General features: G+C 41.4%; 1 protein-coding gene across 2 annotated transcripts in view; it reads right to left on the bottom strand.

Annotated features, from left to right (window-relative positions):
• Nucleotides 1-25615, bottom strand: part of spidr (scaffold protein involved in DNA repair) — a 29038-nt gene that overhangs the window by 979 nt on the left and 2444 nt on the right. Inside the window, exons 6-19 of one of the 2 annotated variants that reach the window (XM_076745752.1) lie at nucleotides 22591-22826; nucleotides 21949-22049; nucleotides 20275-20485; nucleotides 15779-15983; nucleotides 14286-14539; nucleotides 8203-8361; nucleotides 5937-6024; nucleotides 4810-4950; nucleotides 4641-4703; nucleotides 3922-4120; nucleotides 3169-3357; nucleotides 1034-1127; nucleotides 837-948; nucleotides 191-247 (exon numbers count right to left, since the gene is read on the bottom strand). In XM_076745752.1, coding sequence (XP_076601867.1) covers nucleotides 191-247; nucleotides 837-948; nucleotides 1034-1127; nucleotides 3169-3357; nucleotides 3922-4120; nucleotides 4641-4703; nucleotides 4810-4950; nucleotides 5937-6024; nucleotides 8203-8361; nucleotides 14286-14539; nucleotides 15779-15983; nucleotides 20275-20485; nucleotides 21949-22049; nucleotides 22591-22826 — 2109 coding nt within the window. Of the gene's footprint in view, nucleotides 1-190; nucleotides 248-836; nucleotides 949-1033; nucleotides 1128-3168; nucleotides 3358-3872; nucleotides 4121-4640; nucleotides 4704-4809; nucleotides 4951-5936; nucleotides 6025-8202; nucleotides 8362-14285; nucleotides 14540-15778; nucleotides 15984-20274; nucleotides 20486-21948; nucleotides 22050-22590; nucleotides 22827-25615 lie in introns of those variants that run through there. The other variant, XM_076745753.1, reaches the window with a different exon arrangement.

The raw sequence follows: 25615 nt of genomic DNA, 5'->3' as shown, positions 1-25615 counted from the left end.
TTTGACAGCAAATTACTTCAACTGTACCAATGACCAGCATGACTCAAGGATTTTTACTGTTCAGTACAGAACAGGCTTAATCACCCTGACATGAACAGATGACTCTGCTTTCAGGACATATTGACAGAAGATCAATGCACCGCGCAGTTCAGTCCAGAGTTATGTAACCATATGTAACAAGCAAACCTACCTCATCGCCCTCCAGCGCTGCAGTGTTTAGGATGGACATGATCGTCTTTTGTTGCAGCTGTCAGAGTGATTAAAAAGGTGCAGAGCCATGAATGTCTTTTTAACCATGGCCTTCATGTTGTAAATAAAACACAAGTGAGTAACAGACTAACAGAAGAGGTTAAACTATGAGCTGGCTGATAAGGAGAACACTGATAACTTTATCAGTTTGGCTTAGTTTTCTGATTACAAAGTCTCAGCAGGTTTTACATAATGAAAAATGCCATCGTGCAGACACATTTACAGTGACGGGTTTTATTTCTTCTTCTTTTGAAGTGCAGAATATTATCTATGAGTCTCATGATAGACAAGACAGATGCTTGTTTGTTAAAAGGTTTGAACCGAGCGTGACCACTCCGAGGACACTGCTTTATCAGGAACGAGCAGGCAGTGAGCTTAGCTTAGCACAGAGACTGCAAACAGGGGGAAACAGCTAGCCTGGCTCTGCCTAACACCTCTAAAGCCTGGGAGAAGTTGCCGTTACACATAGTCTAAAATAATGCTCAGTCCGCCTTAAAACATTTAGATTTTTGAAGTTTGATTCACCAAACAATATAAAAATAAGAGTACTGAAATGCACACTTCAACCCAATAACACTGTTTCTCACCTTAACTTTCAAAGTGCAATTATGTAGTGAAGAACTCAGGAACACGTCCAGCTGAATCCTTGTGTCCGGCTTGTCCACCACTGACTTGCAAGAGACACAGTGGAAGTTTTCACTATCAAAAGAAAACAGAAAATTGTTAGTTATGATTTTTCACATTATTTAATATCATGATACTCTGAATAAAGTTGAGAACTTACGGCCTCTCAGCTGACATCTCCAAGTTGTCGCCTCCACAGCGGTTGCAGGCAGGCCAGGAATACGCAGTATTCTCATCCACACCAACTATCACTCCTGGAGGCAGAAACAGAACCGTTCAAGTATTATACTAAAGGTACTATGTGTAAAGTTCAGAAGACCATGTCCTTAATGACACCGTTGGCTGTCAAGTGAACTGCAGTTAGCATCCTGTCGCTAGCTCTCTGTAGGTACGAGCAGGAAAGCTGAAATGCACAATGAAAGCTAGAAAATAACTTGCATATATATAGAATACTTCCTGTAAAGTTCTCATATTTTTCTCGGACCATTGGCTCCATGACGCTAACTAGCTTGCTGTTTTCAAATAACTCCACCAGCCAACGCTACAATTCAATCATCACCAGACCCACACTATGCAGCCAAGTGTTACTCTTGGCTAGAAGGAAGCAAATGTTAGTTATATGTATTTGCTTTGTACATAATATACATAATTTATTGTAGGCTGAAATGAACACAGTTTTTCATGATTCATAAGTTAGTATCATGGCTCACGTTAGCTGGTGAAATAATTTGGAAAGCTAGCCAACTAACATACCCACTCAGTATCTTATTAGCTATAAAGTTAGCAAGCAAGCCAAACTTAGCCAGCTAGCTGTAACTTAGCCGCGCTACATAGATCTGCCGTAGGTTGCTTTGTAACGCCAGCTGATATTACTTGTTATTTGCAAATGGCAAGCCAGCTAATTTACCAGATCAGATTAACATTAGCAGAACCCATTTCTAAGCTACCATTAGCTAGTGCACACTGTTGGCACTGTAGGGGATCAGAGGAGAAGCAAGGAACACAGGAGACGGGGAAGGTCTCATTTTTCAGGTTACGTTAAGTAACTGTACACGCGTTGGCAATGCAGAGTGATTAATACATGCAAACTGATTCACATTCTGACATGTTCCACCTTTAACATGCAAAATCATCTCTGGGAAATATCCATGCACGGTGTACCTTTCTACATGGTTTCAGTTGTTTTTATTATTCATTTACATGTGAAGGTATTTTCAACTGGTGGATGCCAAAGGAAAAACATTGACGCCTAACTAGAAGAAACACTTATCACGATCTACACATAGGTTTCAAAGTGTATGTATGTTTGTGACAGGGTGTGAGAGATAAACACATCCCTTTTCATTTTTATCTGAGATTGCAGTGATAAATGCAGCAGAGTACTCCCTGCCTAAACACCATTTCACTGAACAACCAGAGCTGCAGCCCCACAAATACAAGCACAGGACCTTAAAGAAGATATTGAATTTAACGCTGATAAATCGTTCTTGTACATTCCGGTCTGAGCCTTTTTCCACTGGTAATTTCCAGAAGATAGTATTCGTGCATGAGTGCAGAAGATAATAAGTGTGTTTTATTTTTTTTTCAGCCACCTGACCAAACATGTAGGACCAGAGGGGCCTGAAACTAGAGGGTTCACAGTTTGATCTTTGCCCTCAACTGTGACACAGAGTCGACAGATGCAGATTATTATCTGATTTAAACTGCTCTCACATTTACATAATAGAAAAAGCAAAGGAATACTTCACAACCAGGACTTTAAGCAAATGAGCTTGACAATAGCAGCAGTTACAAGTTGCAAAAAATAAAGTTTAGTAATAGTTGTGGCAGTTATATCTGATGGTTGCAAATAGTAAAAAGCTTAAAAATGTAAAGAAACATGCACGCTCTCTGGATACAATTGAGATTTGGGGGAACAATGTTATGTTCCTTCCTTCAAACTTATTTTCACAACATTGTTGCACCGTCATCTGGAATTCAAAGCCTTACGGAAAGCAGGCATGTTCATTTCACAGAAAAATGACATGGGACTTGACACAAATCCAACAAAATTTCATGTTTGTGTTTCATAAAGTCCCAAACAATGACAGCCTGAGGCCACTGAATAACAAACAGCAGAAAGCAATGCCTTAAAGCCACATCAAGGCCCCTTGCTGAGCTCTAAACTTATATATGAAAAAACAAGTGGTTTTCTTCCCCTGAGAAAACAACACGTCGGGCATGCTCTGCAGGAATAACTACAGATGAAGCGGGTTTTAGGGAAACCACAGCACTCAGTGAAAGGGGGGAACTGACCTGTCAGAGAGCAGAGGGAGTTGGGTGTGACCTCTGGGCTCAGGGGATCCAGTCTCACAGGTTGGGGCAGGGTCTTTGGCTGAAGCTCAGACACTGACCGTGAAAGTGACTCTGGTGAGGACTCAAGATTGCCTTCAGGACCCACAGAGCACATCTCAACAACTGACTGCTCCACACACAGGAGAACACCTGAATTTGGAAATGTTGAAAATGAATGTTAATACAATGGAAATATGCAAAAACAGTCTCGTGTCTCCAATGAGTTGATCCCAAAACCAGTTGGGTGCAGTGGTGGGAGAAGTACGCAGGTCCCTTACTTCAGTGTAAAAGTACCAGTACTACAATGATTAAACATTTCATCATTAGTACTCTATCGATTTAACATTGCACTCCTACTGCATAACATTGTTGGACTCCAGAAAAACGAATTAAAATAAAACTGTTGATACTTCTTTCAGTAGAATTTTAAATGCAGGATTTTTACTTGTACTGGAGTATTTTTACAATTTTTGTACTGGCACTTTTATTTTGGTCAAAGATCTGAGTACTTCTATCACCACTGCAAGAAACTAATAACTACAGCTAATAGGAAGTATAATTTTTTCCTCTTAAATTCATTAAAGTATAAGTACAAAGTAGCAGAAAACCGAGGCGCTCAGGAACTGTATTTGAGTAAATGCACACAGTCCTCTCAGATAAAACACCTTGTGAGAGAGTGTTTGACTGGCATGTCAGGTCAAAGTGAAGCTCTACCATGTTCTTTGACGGCATCTCTGAATGACATGTGACAGGCTGCGGGGGAATTTAGTGCTTCGAGGACAGAGGAAGTGAGCACACAGGAAGTGCTCACACACAGGGCCACCGTTCGCCTGCACGACCTCTCGGGCTGCTCCTCCTGAAGACTGGGGTCTGTGAGCACCAACCAAACCTCACCCTGACCTACATCACTGCTCTGAAATAGAAACAGAGGCAGACAAAGACACAAAAGAACAGAATTACTGAGAAACAGGCACATTGAATGACCTAGAAAGACACAGCTTAAAGGAAATGCTAAATACCAAATGCTTACAAAGCACAAATTCCAGGCAAATTGTCATTTCTAAAAACAGTTGTGATGAGATTATTCATTAAACAGGCCACACACAATGGTGGTTACTGGTATGACATTAAAACGTGGTGTGAGCATGTGGCAAAGTCCACCACTTTGTTCTGTGCTGCTATCTCATCTTGGTCAAAGTTTAAAGGTCTCACCAATCAATGGTAAAGAACGCCTGGGCCTCACACAGATTGTCATACACACAGCGATATGAACGCTGCTCTCTACGTCAGAGTCCAATCTTATCAGTGTGTTGGTTCAAATCATCCAAAAGGACGACTGAGGAGCTCTACAAGACACGATGTTTATTATGTTCTTCTGACTGAAGTCAAATCAAATCACTGGTTTTCAGGAGGAAGAAAAAAGACAGACATACCTGCATTATTCTCTTGTATATAACAGTGGCAACAAAACTGCAGCGACAGGTTTTAAGATCACTCTGAGAAAGATGGAAAAAAACAGGTTTGAGATGGACCGACCGAAGATAAGTTATCATGATCAGCAGAAATTCTTAAAATTTTCTGAGTGTGGGAGAAACTGTTTACCTGCAGTATGTCTTGTAAGGTTTGTTTTATGGGCGCGAGGTAAAGTGAGGACACGGTCTTCCCCTCTGCCGGTTCAACTGAGCTCTCCTGACCAGACAGAAGGTAGCAAAAACTCGGAGCTGGACCTGCTGGTCTATTTTCCTACAAAAACAAGACATGGGGCGAATGGGCATGCTCGTCAACATAGAACTCGATCATGAGATTGTGATATTTATCGCAACTTCAGCAATATCTGCCTTCCCTTCGACACACAGCCCCACTCGCTCACTGGAGCAGTTTGATTCTCTTCTGTCTGTAGCACAGTAGTCTTCAGTGTTGACAGGTTATGACTCTTTTTATTATTGTTAATGATACTTTATTTACAACCTGCACACAGTGCTGGTACAGGAAAAGTTAATGTTAATAGTAATTGTTGAGGACCTGTTGTTTGTTCACTGTTGTTTCATCCGTCCATGATTTGAAAATATGATTGTAGATCTGCTTTTTTTGATAGCTTCCGTACTTTCAATACTATCGAATGTATACATAATGGAGATCTTATCATTTTAGGACATTGAGGGGGACTATAGGCAGAGAGAGGCAGCTACATCAGAGCCAAACTAGCACATTTTTAAATGAATTTAACCCAACCCCTTTTTTTTCTTCTTCTTCTTTTTTTTTTTTTTGCTAATCTGAAGAATGATCCGATCCATGACTCAAAACCCTGATTTACCTCCCAACTCCCAACAAAGAACCAGCTCACGTGAACACGATGTTGGGCTGAATGAATGAGGCGAAACATGCTGTCAAGTTGTAATTCAGTCTGATTATCTGAAAAAACAATATTCCCTATTCAAATGAATGTATTTAAATCCTACTAGAGCAGAAAGGATTAGGAGATTGAATCATCAACTGACTAATCAAGAAAATCATCTTAAACCACTCTATTAATTTTAATATTAAAGTAATGTTTGGGTTTCAGGAAGTTCTGGTGGCCAAATAAAAATCAAATTGTGAAAATAGTCAGCACATTACTCAGTTATCAAAAGAGTCACTAGTTGCAGCCATTCCCTAAAAACAAGAACACCTTCCCAAACCAAGCCCTCTCCTGGTGGAGATGTATGGTTCCTGCTATGGCAACAACTTACACTGGACAGATTGGGTGTGTTTCCATGATCTTTAAGCGGCATCACTGGGGGCCACAGGCTGTCTATCAAGCTGAAAAGCCTGGAGTGCCTGAGAGTGAAACACAAAAAAGGGGAAAGAAAAAAAGAGTAAGGAGGGGGCACTGAAAAGGGGGGAAAAGGAGGAGAAACTCGTGAATAAGGGACTTTGATGGGAAGATAGAGAGCTTTTACAGCCAGTTTCACTTCCAGTGAAATATGAATCTGTTAACACAGAGCTGGTTTTAACGTCACCTAGAATTAACAGAGAGCATGCTTGGGCTGGCAGAGCAGACGCACACAAAAAGTGTTTTTACAAGCAGGTTTTGAGATACTGAATGGTGGGAAAACAGTTCACACCCTACGCAGATCACAATATCATTGTACTGCAAAAATAACAAGGTTTAGAAAGCCAATTACAAGTGATTTTAACGGGCACATTTCTAATGCTGCTGTCTTTCACCACATTCTTAATCTCAGCACTGACAGACTGAAATAAGATCATACTCTATGTGCTTTTATGATTCATTCATGTCAAACTGATACTGGAAGTATGGATTAAATAATTAAAATATCAAGCCGCGAGTCTGACAGGACATGTCAATCTCTTGATTTATTGTCTCTTTGCTGAGAAGTACTTGTTGTTGAGGGTGGCTGGTCAATGATACTTATTCATCCATATGTGTGCTGTCATATCAGTCAGTGGTTAGCAACCTGTTAGTCAGCCTGTATTCACAGGGTTTCTTTGTATGGAACTGGTTCTGCAGCCCATTCAAGACCAGTGAGGCCTGCTTAAGGATGAGTAACAACACTAACAGGACTCATTCAACTCGCTGTGGTTTTGATACTGAGCTTATACACTTGTTTAACAAATGTTATTGCACCTTTTAAAATATTTCAAGGTACAGCTGTAGTTTCCAATCTTCAGAGCTGAGGTGATCAATACTTTCAAGTACAACTTTTCATATACTTTTTAGTTGGCGTACATCCATGAAGACGAAACTTTCCTATGAAAATAGCTGATTACCATGAGGACAATACTGCAGCACACACTATTCACACAGGTGCCAAAGAGGCCTCTGAGTCTTTGCTCAGAAACCCCACACCCTTCAAAGAAAAGAAAGAGTTGGCTTTTTTGGTTAAATCTCTCCATTAAATATGGAGATACAGTCAGGAGACAGTTAGCATAGTTTTGCATAAAGACTGGAAGCAGGGGGAAACAGTTAGCCTGGTTCTATCCAAGGGATAACAAAATCCACCTACCAGCACCTCTAAAGCTCATTAATTAACATGTCACATCTTGTTTCCCAATCTGTACAACAGTGTAAAAATGACAACTGAGACAGTGTTGTCTCCAGGCTACAGCTTCATATCATCATTTAACTCATCAATCTTCTCATCTAACTCTGAATATGCATATTCCACAAAGTGCTAAACTATTCATTAAACTATAGGTTATTATGATATGCTCTGAAGTCCAGTATTTACTGGTTCTAGGAGACTGGGAAAAAAAAGAATGCCTGATTTATCCCAACCAGGCCCACGTGTTTCTCCACTCGAGCTAATAAGATAGCCCATGTGCGAGCAGTGAAGATAGCCCATCCATCACAGCTTGACCACAGACAACCTCCAGAGACATTATAGGTTGCGGTGGCATTAAAAATACCAAGGATGTAAACATACCCCCAGCCAGTCTCTAAATGTTCCCATGTCAGTTCTTCTAACTGCTTCTAATCTGGGATCCTGACTATGGAAACTCACAAGGGACACAGAGCGTGCACCTTGGTATCACTTTACATGTAAACACAGTTGCACTGCTGGCAGCACAGCATAATCAGGTTCACATGGGCTGCAAACATTAAATTCTCATTGTATTATAATTGTGTGTGTTGCTGTTTGTGAAGGGCATTCATGGTTGAAATTTGCTGTGGTTTATGATACAAGAGATTCACACATAAAGCACCAAAACCAATATGAACGTGTGTGGTGGTTTAGCTTGAGGCTCAGTGCCTCTACAGTACAACGCCCTGAGGATACTTTACTAGCATTTCATATCAGGACCAGTCTATCACAGGGCTGTTGTCCAAGATGGCTCAGTAGCGAGATAAGATAACCTCTAATACAGAAGAAATCCATATCACAGATTGATATTGGTCACAGGTTGAAGTTTACCCATGGCTATGATATGAAATTTAGGTGAAAAGCTACCCAGGCTCGGAGGGATGGGGGACGAGGAGCTTGCGGGTCTCACCTTTCTCGAGTGACCCGCTGCACCACTTTAATGCCTCTCAGCACACAGGTTCTGCCCTGCCACATGTGGCAGTACTGGTGGAGGTCGTCCTTGCAGGACAGGAGGTGGAGCTGGACCACGCTGAACATCCCATAGCTGTCCTGGACAAGCACACAGAGCCTGGGAAAAAAACAAGAACAGCAAAGCACCACATGCTGAGACACAAATGGACTTAACATTGTAATCATGTTAAAGACAGAGTTCAATAAAGGAATACGTTTTTCAAGTTTCAATCCTGTCTCCATGTGTTAATTGTTCACTTTATGAGTGTTTTCATGTCAAAATCCTTCATTTTTTTCTCATCCTTTTACCGGACAAGAAAAGATGACTCATCTTTAACTCAACTTCACGTAAACTTATTCAATCAATTCTGATCTGTGGACTCCAGCTAACCCTGCACTTGACCATTAGCATGTGAGTCACTGCAGCCACATGGATAGAGGCAGTGGTAAGAGTTAGCAAATTCAGAACAGAGTAGAAGGTGTGTGTTTGGATGTAAAAAAGAATACTTGTCCTGATCTCACAACATGGGTTGGGTTGATATAGTATGGGCATGTCACGTTCATTTTTTTAAACCAGGTTTCATTGGAAATCGCATGGATTTTTCAAAAGAAGCAGACAACAGTTGTGATTTTCACTATGCAAAGAAAAGAGGCACTGAAGGACACAGAGTATCGAAAGCTCCCGAAAATGTGATGAGGCAGCATTTTGACCATCAAGAATTGAATGTCAAGAAGTTCACTTTTAAGCCAACGTGGACAAAAGGTCCTGAAAGTTGTCAGAGTAATGTAAAGTTGAAATATCCAGAGTTTCACGGCAACTGAGCAAACTCAGAACAAACAAGCACTCAATCTTGAGTTGAGATTGTTTTGACAGTTAATTTGGAAACATTTTTTGGAATTTGCAGCACTTCATGTGCAGAGTTCATCTAATTTTCCTTTGTATGCTGCTTTTGTCCTGGCTACTGGAGCTGGATGTGCACACAATACAACTTTTACTATTTCTGGCACGTTCATGAGTTTAAAACGAATCAATCAGTGAATAATAAGAGTAGATGTATTTACATTAAAAATACAACTGCAGTAGTCAGATTGTCACTTCTAATTTTTTTAACCAGAAAATCTGAAACTTTTTTTTTTTTCTTAACAAAAAATAACGATCCATTAATACAAAATTAAGCATTTCTATGTGAATGAAACACCACTGCTCTCAGGGGTGACACACTAACGATACACAGTTATGGCTTAGTACTGACATTTGAAAGTGTTAATGCTGGTGGCTGGTTTGACAGGCTGCTGCTGACAGAAAAGCCCTTTGGCCTACAAAGTTGTGAGGCAGTGAACTGCTGTGTTTTCCTGCACTCTGCTGCTCCCAGTGAGCGAGGAGCTGGAACTGCTATAGGCTCCAGTATCTCAGCCAGTCAAGCCCAGACACAGCCCTGTACCAGCCCTGAGAGTAAACAGTGGAGTTCATATCTCCTGGTTAGACAAGCAACGGCCAAAGAGGAAGAACAGGAGGAGGAGGAGGAGGAGGAGGAGGAAGAAAAAAAAAACAAAAACGGGGAAGCGGGAGGAGGACTGTCAGTGAGCCCATCATGTATGTGCATGCATGCGCACATCCCAGACATTGGGAAAGTTTTGAGACTGTTTTCAACCACCTGACGGGGCCTATAAATGTCTTCTGTTGGTAAACATGGGGTCTGTCTGTGTTTGTTTTGACAAACCTGGAAATAGATATCTAAATAACATTCCTGACATGACATTTGGTGGTGAGGGCCAACGTTGTAACCAGGATTATTCTCAGTTGTTTGCTTTATTCCCGGTCCAAAATCAGACCTATATGACATCTTGTTAAAGCAACGAGGAATGTTGGACATAAAAAAGTGAGAGAAATGATGTTTCTGTAGGTTTTATGTTTACGGGGCTGTAAACATGAGTGCATATGTTCAAAATGTGAAGCCGCAAGAACAGACCCCAGTCAACAGCAATTTATATAGCAAAGCAAATACATGTCAAACACTTTCTCAAGACAGACAAGAACATGCCTCAGGAAAAATGTAATTCCTGTAAGTCGAACACATTCACATTCTTTCAAAACACAAAAAATACTTATCATTGTGGAGTGAGTAATAGGCTACTGTTGTTGGGGACTATTTTCAGCGGTGGATTAACACACACTCAATGTTCAAGTGAGTGTTTGCTGCATCAGGACGGTGTTTGTGGCCCGACTCAAAATGATCAACAGCGTGCATGTTCATCGTAATGAAGAATCATGTGACCCCGTGCAGCAGTGTGGCTTATTGATCTGTTCGTATTTAGAATGTTTAAGATGAACAGCACACAGAGAAATAATGTATACAAGCCTTTGTCTACATGGGAAATAGTAACAGGATCAATTTATCACCGGATTGGCTTTTTCATAGGGTATGTTGACAACAACAAAATTCTACAATAACCCCCTTGACTATTACTACACACATATAAAACACAGTAAATAAATAAAAATCTACATTAAAAAAAGAAAGAAAAATGCTGTTACGTACTGTATTCTGTACTTAATCTTTGTGTGTGAAACCAGGAGTTTCTAACTACCTTGTCATATTACAAAATAGTGCTAAACTAAATCAATAAAACAACATTTGACTTTGCCTCCAATATCAATACAGCTGCAAGAGTCACATTTGGTGGGGATAAATAAACACTTTCACTTTAAGTGCTGCTTGTCTGAACTTGAAAAAAACTTGGTATGAAATCTGATATGACACTTGACAGATAGAAAAGAAAAGGGTGATGAGACACCAGCTCGATATAAACAACCAGCTCCCCACTCAGTGCCTTCTTTTAGTCGTTCACAACCCCACTTCCTCAAACAGCGACCCCTCACTCCCCCCAAAAAAAATCATCTGGCTGGTGGCCGGTTTCAGTCACAGGCCGTTTTCAGGAATTTGTTATTGTGAGCGATCACAGAATTCTCAGCAAGTCAGGTTTTCTTCCAGGAACTACGATCCACTGAGCCTGTGCAAACACACACACATGCTCCTTCACACACACACACACGCACACACACAGTCACACTGCCTGCGCATGCTAGCCCACGCACATGCACATTACTTGGCAACACTAAGCAAGTGACCCACACATTAGGAATACAGCAGAGAGGCCTCATTGGTGGGGGGGCGGACAGGCGGGATTCCTTCCTATGTGTTGTCCACCAATCAGTGCAGGCAGAGTGATAAACACGGTTGTAAGAGGATCTGTGCAGCACATTGTGTTCCCTCTCCACAGAGGGGGAAAAAAAAAAAAAAAAAAAAACACCAACTAGCCTCTCCTCACTTCCTGCAAACAGTTAATCTTCTTGTTTATTCTATTCTGAATTTACGGGAACTTAACATCTTCTTCAGGCATAAATATCACACTGGCGTCTCTCCCATGTGTGTTTTAACACAGAGGCTAAACAACAAAAGGATCAAATAAGCATGTTGACCAGGAGAGTGAGTCATAGAGGCTAGGGACACAACATTAGAGGTACAAACTGTCCTTGTCTTTATACAGAATGGGGCCAGTGGGCTGCCAAGTAAACTACCCTCCTCTCCACAGAGCAGGCATGCATCCTGGAAAAGTACTATAAGCAGCACATTGTGCGAAATGTTGTTATTTTTGTGCAGCAATTCAAAGCAAAACCTCGCATGAAAAGGGATAAAACTGATAGAAGTGGTAGTTACTTTAGCACTTTATTATATTTAAGAAAAAACAAAATGGTAAAAAGTGAAAATATAATGTGTAAAAGGGCAGACGAATAAAAATGTACCAGAGGACCAGACAATGTTCAAATCTGTCATAATAAGCAGGAAGGGTCACACAGATATTCTGAACTCGAGTCCTCCTTATAACCTTCTAACCCTCTGCCCCACCTCCATCCTCTCACTACCGACCGAGCCTGTTGCATCTGGTTGAGTTAGAGAGAAACGGAGGGAAGGGCAGGAGTGTTTCCGGTCAGAGGGCGGCGTTTGTTTACCAGCCGCAGAAGCAGCATGGCAGGAGCATTAGTGTCAGGTTACAACCCATGCTCTTTTAGTCAGTTAGCTTGTCAGCTGACAGGGGCTCTCCTCCCTTCACCACAGCATGCCCCTCGGGCCACTCCACTCAGAGAAACCAATACTTTTCTTTTATTACTCAGCAAAGGACAAAAACAACAAGCCTGGGGAGGGCCAGGCAACTAAAGGCCATGCTCGCTGGAGTCGCTTCAAGTAGAACATTCAGTGATTCATTAACTATAACAAGACCACTCGAGTAGACCTCCAAGTCAATTCAATAACACAGGAAAACAGCCCACACTGCGAGCCTTTTAACAACAGTTAATTATTGTTGCGTTTTTGTAAAAAAAAAATTGCTCAGACTCCACGTCACTGGATAAAAGCGACATTCTGCAAGAACTGATATTTTCGGAGTGCCATTCCACCCTCTCGCCAACAACTATGAGCCAATCCAAGATTTACTCTAGTGCAGCCTTTTGCTCAGTCACTCTCCATTTTTTGCGCATACTGAAAATACCAAGCTAGCTTCCTGCTATAGCTAGCTGAATAACCCATAGTTGGTGGTGTGTGATGTCGTGCCATAAAGATCGTACCTGCTCAACCCAAGTTACATAGTGAAAGAACAGGTGTTCGGGGTGCAGACCGGCAATGAAAGAGTCACCATTCTTTCTATTACAAGTCCGTGTACCATCAAAATGATTGTGAAGCTGTTACTTCAAGGTAAAATAGTCACATAATGTTATTTTAGCATAATCAGATGTTTTTAAAGCTGCAATAATAAGTATTTTTGTATCAATAGTGGAAAAAATAAAGGACGTGAAACTGATCTCTCATAGTGATACAGAGAATTATCACTTAACTCTGCAGTTCCCCTCAGCTCTACACAGCCTTTTAGTGTCTTTCAGCTCATTATTTTGGTTTTTCACCCCAGAACGTTGTTGTTTTAGTTCACTCTAATCGCGCTCATTTTGTTTACAGACACAACAGGCAGCTTATATCAGCCAGAAAAGTCTGATAAAACCACTGGGTGCTACAGCGATGCACCAAATGGCACACAGGCAAAGTTAGTGACAAGCTGGTGAACACAGTGGAGCATTTAGCCTCTAAAGAGTCACATACTTCCTTAAGGAGATGGTGGAGACCAAAACAGAGCTAAAAGCAGAGCGGATAATGGACTTAAATCCACCAGGTGGCCACAAACATGACTCCAAAGAGTGCTAATGTTGCTCTGCTGGATGTGTAAAGAAGCAGCAGTTTGCTTTATAAGGTGATGATGTGTCAGTGTTGTATTTTACGAACTGTTAATTCAAGTTTGTCTATGAAAATAATGATGTAAAAATAATTTCTTGTTATGTTGACCAACAATCAAAAACCCAAAGATATTCAGTTTACTACCGTGTATGACGAAGAAGATCGACTAATCGCTTCACCAGTGAATAATTTCAGCTCCATAATTTCCTTTTTTTTTGTACTGCTGAGAATGGGAGGCATGACATCTTTACACTCATATAATATATGTGGTTACACTTGTGGTTTTCTTTAGTGCATTAAGGTAATAAAAGCTGTTGCAAATCTGTTCCACCCAGTGGAGTACGAGTGGGCACCAATTCAACTCTGGCTTGCTGGTGCACGACATTCTGAAAACATCATGTTGTCTTTCCTGAGAATTGGCCAGAATCGCTCACAGAGCGGCTGGATTCAATTAGAAATGTTTGTGTCCTTTGTCAAACAATGCCATATGGCTGGAGACAGTGTGAGCACTTTGTGGGGCCTGCTGCGCTGTGAACAATAGCTCGACCACTGAGACACACATTGTGCCACCACGGACAAGCATGCAAGGCCTCAGACCAAGGAGGCCAACATGCAATTGTTACAAAAAGAGTAATTCATATTGTGGGAGAGAAGCATGCACAGCAGATAAAATATGATTCATTCTGACAGTCTCTTTTGGTCTTAAATAACAAGCCGAAGACCTCAATGGGCCGCTCATTATCAGCTCATCCAACAGTACCTGGTTTTCCCTTTTTCTGCAGCAGGAGGAGGAGGAGGACCCGACGAAGACCTGGAGGGAACTCTGGGCTTAAGAATGGAAATGGGCGAGCAGTCAGGCACAGGGATGGAGTAAACTCTCTGGACCACCACCTCCACGTCCTGCCCCACAGAGCCAGCCTGGCCCAGCCCCTCAATCGCTTCCAGGAGAGACAGGCAGTGTCTCGTCAAAACTCCTGAACCTCCAAAACTGCACAGCGCATCAAAGCCGACAACCTGAAGGGGACAAAGAGAAGAGAAGAGTCAGTACTTAACGCAAATGATGTCTTACACCTTACAGCTGAATCACTCCTTCAACCAATTAGTTGACTGGCAGAAAATTAAGCATTTTGAGAAGCAATCCATAGTTTTAAGTGATTTTCAAAGCCATGATGCTGGTTTCAGCTTGACAAATATGAATAATTGTTGGGCTTTTAAGTTAAAATTGTAGAAAAATATCTTTGAGTTTTGGACTTTTGGTTGTAAAACCAAAGAGAGAGAACGAGCAGAAGCGGAAAGCAGAAAACCTTCTCAACTGAGAAAGTGGAACCAGGTGAACTTTGGTCCTCTTGACACCATTAATATATTATCAAAATATTATTATTAATATTATCAAAATGGTTCCCTTCATTTAATTCATTTTCTGATGATGAACTAATCGATTGATACATACACAAACACAGTACTAATCTCAGTTACAGTTGATGCTGTCACACAGTGATCAGCATACAGTTCGTCGTCAACACAAATTATGCCACTGAGCAGTATTTACCACGAGGATCAACTGTTCTTCACACAGTGTTCGAAATCTGCTTTAAAAAGAGGGCGCGGCCGATGATGCCATGGCTTTACTCGATCACTGCCAGTAGTAGTTGGGTAATTTTTTTGTATTTGCTCAAAGCAAACGGAGATTCAGAGGAAATCAAACATATGTGTCAGCCAGCCACTTATAATATCCCAACAGTGGAGACTGAATTCACCTGTTACTGATTGATGTGGGTTGAATGCTCCACTGAGACATTATTTATTTAAGAATCTATTATTCTTTGTGTAAAAATATTGTGAAGTGAAACCTCTATTGGCAGAGTTGCACCTGTGATTTAATTGGCATTTTAAAAGACTTCATTACGAAAACTAAACTGTATTAATTTTATGAATACTGGCACGAGCCTCCTAATGCATGATGATGCTATGTTGTTTTGTTGTATGCACATAAACGACTAAACCCGAGTAGACCAGTGACATTAAAGCCAGTAGCCAAACTGCCCTGCACACTGTATACTGTAGCTGTCACCACCAGCTATGTTTGTATGCTGATTTATTGGACTGACAACATTTTACTGTAGCTGAGTGCGCACCGAGCGCGTGCACGAGGGTTTAAATAAGTTTGTTTAATGTCCTACATGTCCTACATGCCTATAACTTACGCCGTTAAATAGAGTATATTTTGAATTGGGAATACTAAAGCATACACACCTGTTTGGCGTTGTGCTCCTCTGTGGCCCCGCATACCTCCAGCAGTCCAAATGTTTTACACAGAGAATACGGACTGCACCTCTCTGCAGAGAGCAAGCCTCTAGGAGTGGACATGTTGGCTGGTTTGGAGGCAGAGTAGACTTTCTGGCTGAGGTGTGTGTTCAGAATAATATCACAGTCGAAACCTTCTACAGAGAGACTTTGCCTGCAAAGAGAAAAAGTTGACTAATTTTAGATTCAAGGTATGGCAGGCTTTTCAGCGCTATCATTGCATTCTGCGTCTTGATTTTCCCTTTTCTGAATGATTGGTGCAAAATAATTGAGTTTGGGACCTTAAATTCACAAGACATTATACATATTTAAGGTGTTGGGCAATGATGAAGTTTGTTGTGTGATTGTGTTGATAACAGATGCAAAAACTCAGCTTTTACAGTGCATAGATTATTGCACAAACGTAGGGGGGCGAGAACTCGAGACTGTTTGAATGCCAGACACAGATAAGGTACCAACCACCTCCGCAGGTCTGTTCATTCTGTAGCAACCAGCAAGCTCAAATGTGTTAAACTCCTCCAAGGAAGGTGAAAATACACAGCGGATACATCTGTCCTCTTTCACTGAGGTACAAGATACATTTTCCATGTAATTGAGGTTCTTAAAAGGCTTCACCTCGCAGCGCTGCACAGCTTGATTAAGACACTTTCCAAATGTGACATCATCTGTGGAAAAATACTTCACCGCCCGTCACAATCAAACAGGCCAAGAGCTCGCTGATGAAAAACAGCAAATCAAACGCAAAGGCTGCATATGTGTGACCTGAAATGCTCCTGTGTTGGTGTTTCATTTTAACCGTTATCAGCTCAGATTTAACTCTCATCCGTGAGTGCCAAGAAGGAGATGCTGAGCTTATCCATAAAAGCTCAAGGAAAACAGTTCTGGTCATGTGCTTTGGCTCATTAAGAAAAATGACACACACCTGTGCGGTACTGAGCCTGAGAAGAAAGGACCTTGAATAACAGCCAGATAATTATATGGGGCTTTGTTTGAATTAAGTTTGAGTTACGACTTAATTTCTTGCACATGTGACATGGATAAATAGTATGATGATGGCTTATCACTGACTCAGAGCCAAGTGCGCTCTGTGACTGGTACTGAGGTACATGTCACAGCTCGTCTCAGAGATGAGGCGATAGCTCAGCCAGAGAAATCAAACCCACGGATAAAGTGGAAAAGACAATTTGTTTGGATGTGCAACAAAAACAGAAGGGAACAGATTGTTATCCAGAGACCAAATTATTATATACACTCAGATGCCAGTTACAGATTTGCCTGTGTAAAAAGAAACACAGCCTAATGGGACCTTTGTGACGGCTGTAAAGTTCATTTTGGGTTAAACTGTTTCGGAGAGGTCTTTCAGCCAGAACGTAGGTGTACACAATCACACAAATGTTGGTACGAACTACAGCTTCATAGCAGTTAAATCAACACCTCAGGCTGTATAAATGGAAAAATAAATTATATTGCAAGCTTTACAATAGCAGTATTTGTTGCAGGGCCATTGTCCTTGATTGCATTTGACTGTACATGTGGTTCCTGGCACTGTGTGCTGGTACAGACACCTGGGATGACTCATCCGTTAGTCAATCAACTGAAAATTAATCCACTGGCATCGCGACAGTAAACAGTTTTATCATTTACTAAGCACACATACCAAACCATGATTTTGGAATCGGGGTTGTTCATGAAATGACTGAGCAGGATGTACAGTAAATCAGTCCTAACAGGTTCCCCTTCAACCAGTAAAGATGCATGTTGATGCATCAGTTTTAATGGTTAATGTTATTATATTATTATTATTATTATTATTATTCAACTGTATACTCTTATCTCCTCTTGAACCATCTGTGTTGTCTTTTTCTGTCTTTATTCTGCATTCTCTAACTTGAAATGGGGTCTTTTTATAGTGTACCACATGATGAAACTATTGCTACTTGCTTACTTTGAAATAGTAGTAGTAGTATATTCTTCTACCACTGTTACCTGATAGTGATGTTTATCAGACCAACATCTGATCAGAGATGTGCAATCAGAGAAAGCCATACTGTTATGTTAGTAGAGCGGAACGTACCGTTCACGAGAACAGGTACAACAACCATGCAGGAAGTCTGATCTCATTGTGAACAGGTGAGTGGGCAGCTGTCATCATCACACAGGTAGCCAGGTTAAGGAGTGGCCCTGGTTGCTGGCGTCACAGCTCGTAAGTGAATAATACCTGCAGGTATTTCCACTGAGGCCTCGGCCCACTCACAACAAGGCGTGGGAGGTGGGAGGAGCCAACCTACTCACTGCCGGAATCATGGGGGAGGATAACTCCCTGAGTGTCACACCGGAAACTGATAAGTGCTCTAAATTCCGGGTTTTTTCCACTTTGGCCTGTCCTGTCAGCTGTAAAAGTTAGATTAAATCGTATCTCTTCAGAGAATGTTAAGCTTGTCATCAGCTTTTCTTGGTTATGGCTGTTGTTATGATTTAAGGACTTTTTATTGAGTTAGAATACTGATTGATTTAAAATATGGACCAAATGCTGTGACTGTTGACAGTAAGTTACACAAAACAAAAGAGAGTTAAGGGGTGTCTGCTCAGATGAAAAGCAATTCTTTGAAAGAGTAAAAGGGTGGGTTTGGTGGGGGGGCTCCACTCTATCATGTGATTTCAGGAATAGCACACAACAGGGAAGGAGAGGTGCTAAAGCCAGAGATACTCTCAAGCCTCCATGTGTTTTCAATCTCGGCCCTTTGGCTCCCTCCACTCTCCGCTCCCAAATGCTCCAGAAAATAATCCTACTGTGTTTTTTCCCCGGCTTGCTGGAAATGACCTAACTACTGCCAGGAAGAGGAATGTGAAGCATTCCCTGGAGCTGTTCGTGACGTCAGAGCGCTGAGGAGGCCCCTGCACTTCCGCCAGCTTGGATATTCCAGAGCACACTCAACCAAAACTCCCAACAGCTGGAGTCAACTGCTGCCTTGCTCCAACTCCAAAACAATCCCAAAAAAAAAAAAAAAAAAAAAAAAAAAAGCCCCCACCTCCCACTCTCTCTGCTCTGTATGTGAGGGACTGTTCTTCACATCTGGGTCTTTGCTGCTTACTATCGTGAGCTGAGAAAAGTACATTTTTTTTTTTACTTGAAATCCAAAATATTTGTATTTCATCGCGATATAAACAAGGCTTGTATCACCATATCTAATCATGACTTTTACTATGTTTAACACATAGATTCATGTGTGGTGTTCGGTCTATCAGTATGCCTCCTCTGCATTATTTTGTGAGATCCTGTTACTCTTGCACTGTGTAACTTCTTTCTAACAGTCTGTTCCGTGTGTCGCCTTTTGATGGTCTGCAAAGAGACGATTTAGCAAAACAGGGAAATGCAAGAAAAAGTATCATCAGTATAACAATAGCATATCATCTCTCACAGGATGTGTCACCATCCCCACTCTCACTGCTGTTTCAGTGGGTAATGTGATGTAATATGAAACTTAATTCTTATTATAACTGAGACAATTAATCAACAATTCAGAAAAGGAATCAGCTGCTCTTTTGATAATCAATTAATCACTCTGCATGAATTCTTTGGAGTAATTTGTTCCAGCTTCTCAGTTGTGAGGAGTCTGTGTTTCATATCATTGTGAACACAATATCTTTGGGTTTCTGAGTATTGGTTGGACAAAATAAAAACAGTTGAAAATGTCACCGTGGGCTGTGGGAAATTGTAATGTGCCCTTATCGCGACATTCAGTAGATTACTTATAATAAAAATAATCATTAATTGCAGTCCAGATGCTTACAGCAGCCTGTGATTCAACTGCAGAAAACACCCTCCAAGGAGACAAATGATCTTTACCTTACTTTACCTTCCAAAGTCAACGTTTTCTGCTGTCGGTGCTCAAGTCAAAGTGGTTACTTTTCGACTTAACCCCCTTGCATGCAAAATGTGATTTTCATTTATATATCCCCTTCAGACACATTATAAGACATCTGAAAACACTCTGCTTTGAATAACAATGTGTCTGATAAAGTTTTGCAAAATATTATATCTACGCCTTTTCCCCTTCTGAAAAATCCAGAACTTATCAATATATGCAAGTACTGTTCATTTCAAAAGTTTCACTGCTGGACACAAGATGTGCTCTACGACACTGTAAACTCAGTTTCACTGGAGGTTTCAAGTCTCCACATCATACTTGTGTAAGCTGTGTACTTGACCGTGATTGGCTTCCAAACGAGTTGCGATGTCACAAAATCATGCTCACATGTTCATGTGTTAACTTGAAGGTGAGCACAGAAAAACCTTCCTCCTTCAGCAGATTTACGTGAAAACAGCCTTTTAGTGTCAAACTCTGCACAGTGAGGGTCAAACATCCAGGTGAAGGAACAATAAATAAAATGCATTTTTGAGTGGAGGGGGACTTTAAAGGCCGTCATGCATTGCATCTTCTCACCATGGTGGATATATGTGAATGATGTCTCCGGGTGCAGGGATCAGCTGGGCTGCAGTCTCTCTGCTGAGTAACACCAGCATACGAGCTCCCTCCTCAGAGACAGGATTATTGTGGTGGTGGCCCTCTCTGGGGGGCTCACAGTGCACCAGTTGCATGCTGCACTCCTGCTGAACCTCCAGCACCTCCAGCACCAGTACGCCAGGCCTGTCCACTGGAGAGCAGAGCAACAACAACACAGATGTTGAGTGTGTGCGTGTGTGCGTGTGTGCGTAACTCTGTGTGTCGGCATACAGAGCGTACTCACGCTATCACGGACCCTCTGTGGGACTCATTACGAGTTATGAGAGTAATTCACTTTTAGCATCAGAACAATTCACACTGCATACAGAAACTGTAAAAGTTGTTACAGACTGAGTTGGACATGAAACGCAGTGAATCCCACTGGGTGAGTGTGCAAATGTTGGGAATTTTACCACAGCACTGACTGTGCTTTTGGCCTGAAGAATAAAGTTGACAGAGATAATTAAGAAGGGCAAATCAAGACAATGCCCTGAAGCCGTAAATCAAAGTGAGATATGAAAGCAACTTGGCTGCATTGGAATTTTGTGTGTTAAGTTGAATGCGCTGAATTGTGAAAACTGCAGCATGAGAGCACACAGTCAGTGCAGTTCAGCCTATATACGTTAACGATCCGTGAAAGATGCCAGAGGGGGGATTTTAATATCATAAGAGTAAATCATTTCAAAGTGAGTGCTAGCGAACCATTATACTTCAAAATGCATTTGTGCAAACATGAATGTTAAGTGCATAATTTGTGCAGTTACACCTCAGATTACAACATCATCAGAATACCTACCTGCAGCAGAACAAAACTTAGACAGTACTCGACTCCTTCTTTTGACCTATAAGGATCTGCTAAGTTGTAGGCAGAGCATTATGTCAGGAAGTAAGTGAGCGTCACATGTGCATGTGTGAGTACACTTACATCACACACCAAAACAACTACAAGATAAACAGGTGTCCTATAACAGCACAATCTACTGGGGTAACAGTGTTAAAGTTAAAGTTAAAAACAAGAAACTTCACCTGAAAAAGCATAATTATATGCTAACTTGCATGTTTTATGTTTAGAAAATCCTCAGGAGAACCATCTGACTTTAGTTTTAAACTTAAAAAATAGTAAACTTTCACGCTTCTACCCTGCGTTAAACTCTTTACACATCATGCGCATCAAACCATCGACTGACCGCTGTTACATCAGGCGGGTGTTTTCTTTTTCCACAATCAACTGTCACCTCTAAGCCACTGCTTGTGTCCTATTATAAAGATACTTAACAACGAGCGAACACAAGTGGTTTGTACACCACGGAAAGGAAAAAACACACACACACACATACACACACACAAAAAGACCTAGGCAAGCAGTTTCCTGTCACCTACATATTGAGTTCACAGTTCAGAGCCACAGGTATCAACATACAGCCGGCACTTCCTCGATGTGGCCTCTCCATACAATCACATACAAACAAAAAAAAATTCACACCCACTTAGAGACTAGCTTGATCCCACTCACAAATCAAAGTTCATCGTTAAGCATGAATGGTGATTTGGAGGTGAATGTGAGCAACAAGGTGAGTGTAACTGTGGATGATATGGTGGGTTCGTGTGGATCACCTGTTGTTGTGGAGGTGTCAGAGATGGACTGGTGCCTCCAGAAGCTAACGGCTGACCTCTGTCTGCATTGGAGTCGATTGAGCCTCTCAGCAAGACCTCCGCTGTGCACACAGAGGTAAATAGATGATGTTACTTGATAAACTCACATGACGGCATGTGTGGCTTGAACAAAAGCATGTGCAAAATAGTTTATTTCAAGGAAAAAACTGTTTGTGATGCAACAAAACAAGCTGTGGATGAGTACAGATAGCCATCTGTCAGATTTGGTGGGCTTGGTTATGGCAATGACATTTAGCACCCACATCATGACACCAGGTGTCCCTTTTATCATCAGCTCTGCTGTGGAAACTTTGCCACCAAGGTTTGACTGTCATCTGGCAGCGAGCAACATGGTGTTACTGTGTTTGCTCTTATTATGAGGCAATACAATGCAACACTTGATTCATAAGAACAAAGTGACACAGGAATGCACTGATTAGATCTACCAGATCAGTACTGGGCCAATACTAAATTTAAAACCAGCTACACGTGACCCATCCATAATAAATATAGTTTCTTCATGAATTCTGTAAAGCTATAAGCGGAAAGGCTGAATTGGTGCATCTTTAATGTGACTTTCGAAAACAAGAACAACATTCACACCTCTGAAACTTCCGTTTCTTTTTGGCGGAGTCTTCAGGCGTCTTGGACTGCCTGTCGAGTGATTTCTGAGGTGTCTGCAGCATCGCCTGAGCAGATCTGACCCAGTCACTGACTGACCTTTTGCTGCCCTCACCAGTTTGGAGAGGAAAGCTCTCAGAGTCCGGCCTGCTTGAGGTCAGTGTATGGCCAATATTCTCACCATCAGACACGTAGCCTGAGATGTCTAGCTCTGTCACCTAGGGATAAAATCATAATTATTGATTAATTCATTTTAAAAGAAAAACTTGGACCGCTTTTAAATGATATGTTAAGTTACAGATAAAATACCATTATAAATCAGGGGGTATCAGACATTTAAAATGGCTTTCAGTAAATTCATTACAGTCATTAAAGATTTAATAAAATCAACGAACTCAATAATAAACTGGCTGGATACGGTACACTGAGACGCTGTCAGGCTGATTAATTCACAAGATATGGTAACAAAACAATCTTTTTTGCTGTATCACCGCTCACTACACCTGAGGGAATCAGCTCTCATGGAAAAATCCACAAGAAACCTGAGTTCCTGTCATGTGCAGACAAGACCAGCATACCAGGCTCTGTCAGCCAACGCGCTCTCTTATTTGAATCAACTTGACCCTGCTAGGCGGAGTGCCAGCACACGTCACACTCTAACCAGCTACAGAGAATAAGGAACACTATGTTCCTGGCCCCGGCTCAAAAATGTTTTCACCCGGCACTGAAAGCATCGTAAGTACACAGCTCTGCGCAGCCTCTTCCACTCGTATGCTTTCCTGAACAAACAGTAGTAAAAAAGATGTTTATAGTCCTGCTCTGCCGACACGGCCCTGATCAAGCGTAGGCCTGATGCGGTGGAGGTCATTGACCCTTCTGGGCGAGCTTCATCTGGGAAGTGGCCATCCTCTTCGGCCTTGAAATGCAAAGTCGGCGCTCACAGCTCCGCCTGTCCACTTTCCGCGCTAGTACAATAACACAGAAATCTGGCCGAAATCCGTCAAGTGAGTCAGCCGTACATTTATCTGGAGTAATAAACTTTGACTTGGACTGGGAATGTCTCCTCTGTATCCTGTTAGATCCGGTTTGATTTACAATTGGCAGTGTGCAAGCATGCTTTCCGGGCAGCACACAAATTCAAACTAGGTTACATTTTGCTGTTCTGGTTAAATCTAAATCCAGTGTATGTACACTGAAACACAATACTGAAGTCAATACCAAAATGCTATTCCCCTTGCTGAATATGCATTAAGCGAAGAGCAATCAAACTGTCAAAAATACCACATGCACATGTTCCACCACAACCATATTTGAAAACTAGGACCCTTAAGAGTCTGTCTTTCTGGTAGGCCTCTGGCCACAAGCCTCCTGTTAGGTGATCTTAAATGTTGTTTGACCCCAGAGAGCTGATAGCAGCAAATTAAACTGTGACAAGAGGAAGTAGCTGGGTCTGCGGCAGTGATGTTAATCAGTCTAAAGGCTTCCTCTCGGCACATAGCCTGCAAACTTGGAGCTTCATCACCAGATACTGGCTAGTTAAATTCATCTTGTGTTTTACAGTATGAATAGCCGAGCTTAATTAGTGGGCACAGTATTGTACAGTGCCATGCTGAGTCAGATGATTACTGGCTTCTACCAGCACCATGCTGTTCAAGGACATTCTCATAAAACCGCTATCTAGACAGCCACATCACCTCAGTAATTCAGCCACATCTACCTGATCAATTGTATGTTGCAGTGTGCACTGCAACAACCAATTGCTGTGTGTGGTCTTGAACCTGAGTGTGAAACCCTCACCACTCCTTATACATTCTCTCCATGCCAGCCCTGCCTTGGACAAACACTGTGTCTGAATAACTTCTGAGAAGGAACAGTCAATCCAGGTCTCCACAGCATATAGGAGGGCCCACAAAAGAGTGAATACAATGATAACACAAACACATTTGTCGAATGAAGTAGCAAGAAAACTGTGCTCAGTGCACACATCATATTGCATGCACTAGTGTTTTAGCAATAATTATCATTTTCGATTGATCTGCTGATTATTTTCTGGAAAAATAGTTTGGTTTCTAAAATTTCAATGGTGAAAAATGCCCATCGCAATTTTTCAGAGCATACGCTGATGTCACTGAATGATTTGTGTTGAAAATGTTTTACTTTACTTTACTAACCATCAAAGATTTGGCATTATAGTCAATAACAGCCAATTAATTATCTGTCGATCAATTCTATCAATAAACTGTGTTGCAGCGCCACAGTGTTTTGACTTCCAGAAACAACCCTGTTGAAAGTGATTTAATATTATTTATACATCTGAGTTTCAGGGGATCAAAAGCAACTATTGTCTTCATTAAAGTGGAAATGTTCATACATGACCATCTGTTCTACTATCTGCTTTGGATCAGCAAATAAGTGGCAGCTATTCCCTCCACATTCAGTCAGTGTTTTATTGCTACCTCAGCTAGTGAACTTTGACAGTTTGGAACATAACCTGAGTCTAGAAAGTACACGGTGCAACGCTGGTTTAAGCCTGTAAGGCCCTTTCAGGACATGTCGACTGCAATACTCCACCTGGTGGTATAATGGCTAAATATACAATCAAAACAAATGAAATCAAAACAGCTACAACAACACTGATACGACAACTTAAAATAAAACACAATGTCACAAGTATTATCTTACATTATACTGAAAGATAAGTTGTTGTGACATGTGAGCCAAACCTGATGGTGAGGCTCATTACGTTTGAACACATGCAGTGAGGAGAATATCATGTGGTGTTTCACTGGACTCTAGGAAAAGTACTGACACTTAAGGTAGTACTTCTAGGAAAACTGCTTACACTGGTAGTCAGCTGAACTCTTTTAATTAGAAACATACACAGATTCAGATAGCTGTATAGAGCTGAAGTGGTTGTGTGGCTCCATCTAGTGTTCATTAAAACACCAGAGAAAACGGCCATGTTAAAGTGCCTACAGACCACTATGCATCATTGTACGAGTGTAAT

The sequence above is a fragment of the Chaetodon auriga genome, chromosome 12 (genome assembly GCF_051107435.1).
Source record: "Chaetodon auriga isolate fChaAug3 chromosome 12, fChaAug3.hap1, whole genome shotgun sequence".
Taxonomy (NCBI): domain Eukaryota; kingdom Metazoa; phylum Chordata; class Actinopteri; order Chaetodontiformes; family Chaetodontidae; genus Chaetodon; species Chaetodon auriga.
The sequence above is the reverse complement of the archived record's forward strand: the minus strand, read 5'-3'. Positions and strand labels throughout refer to the sequence as shown.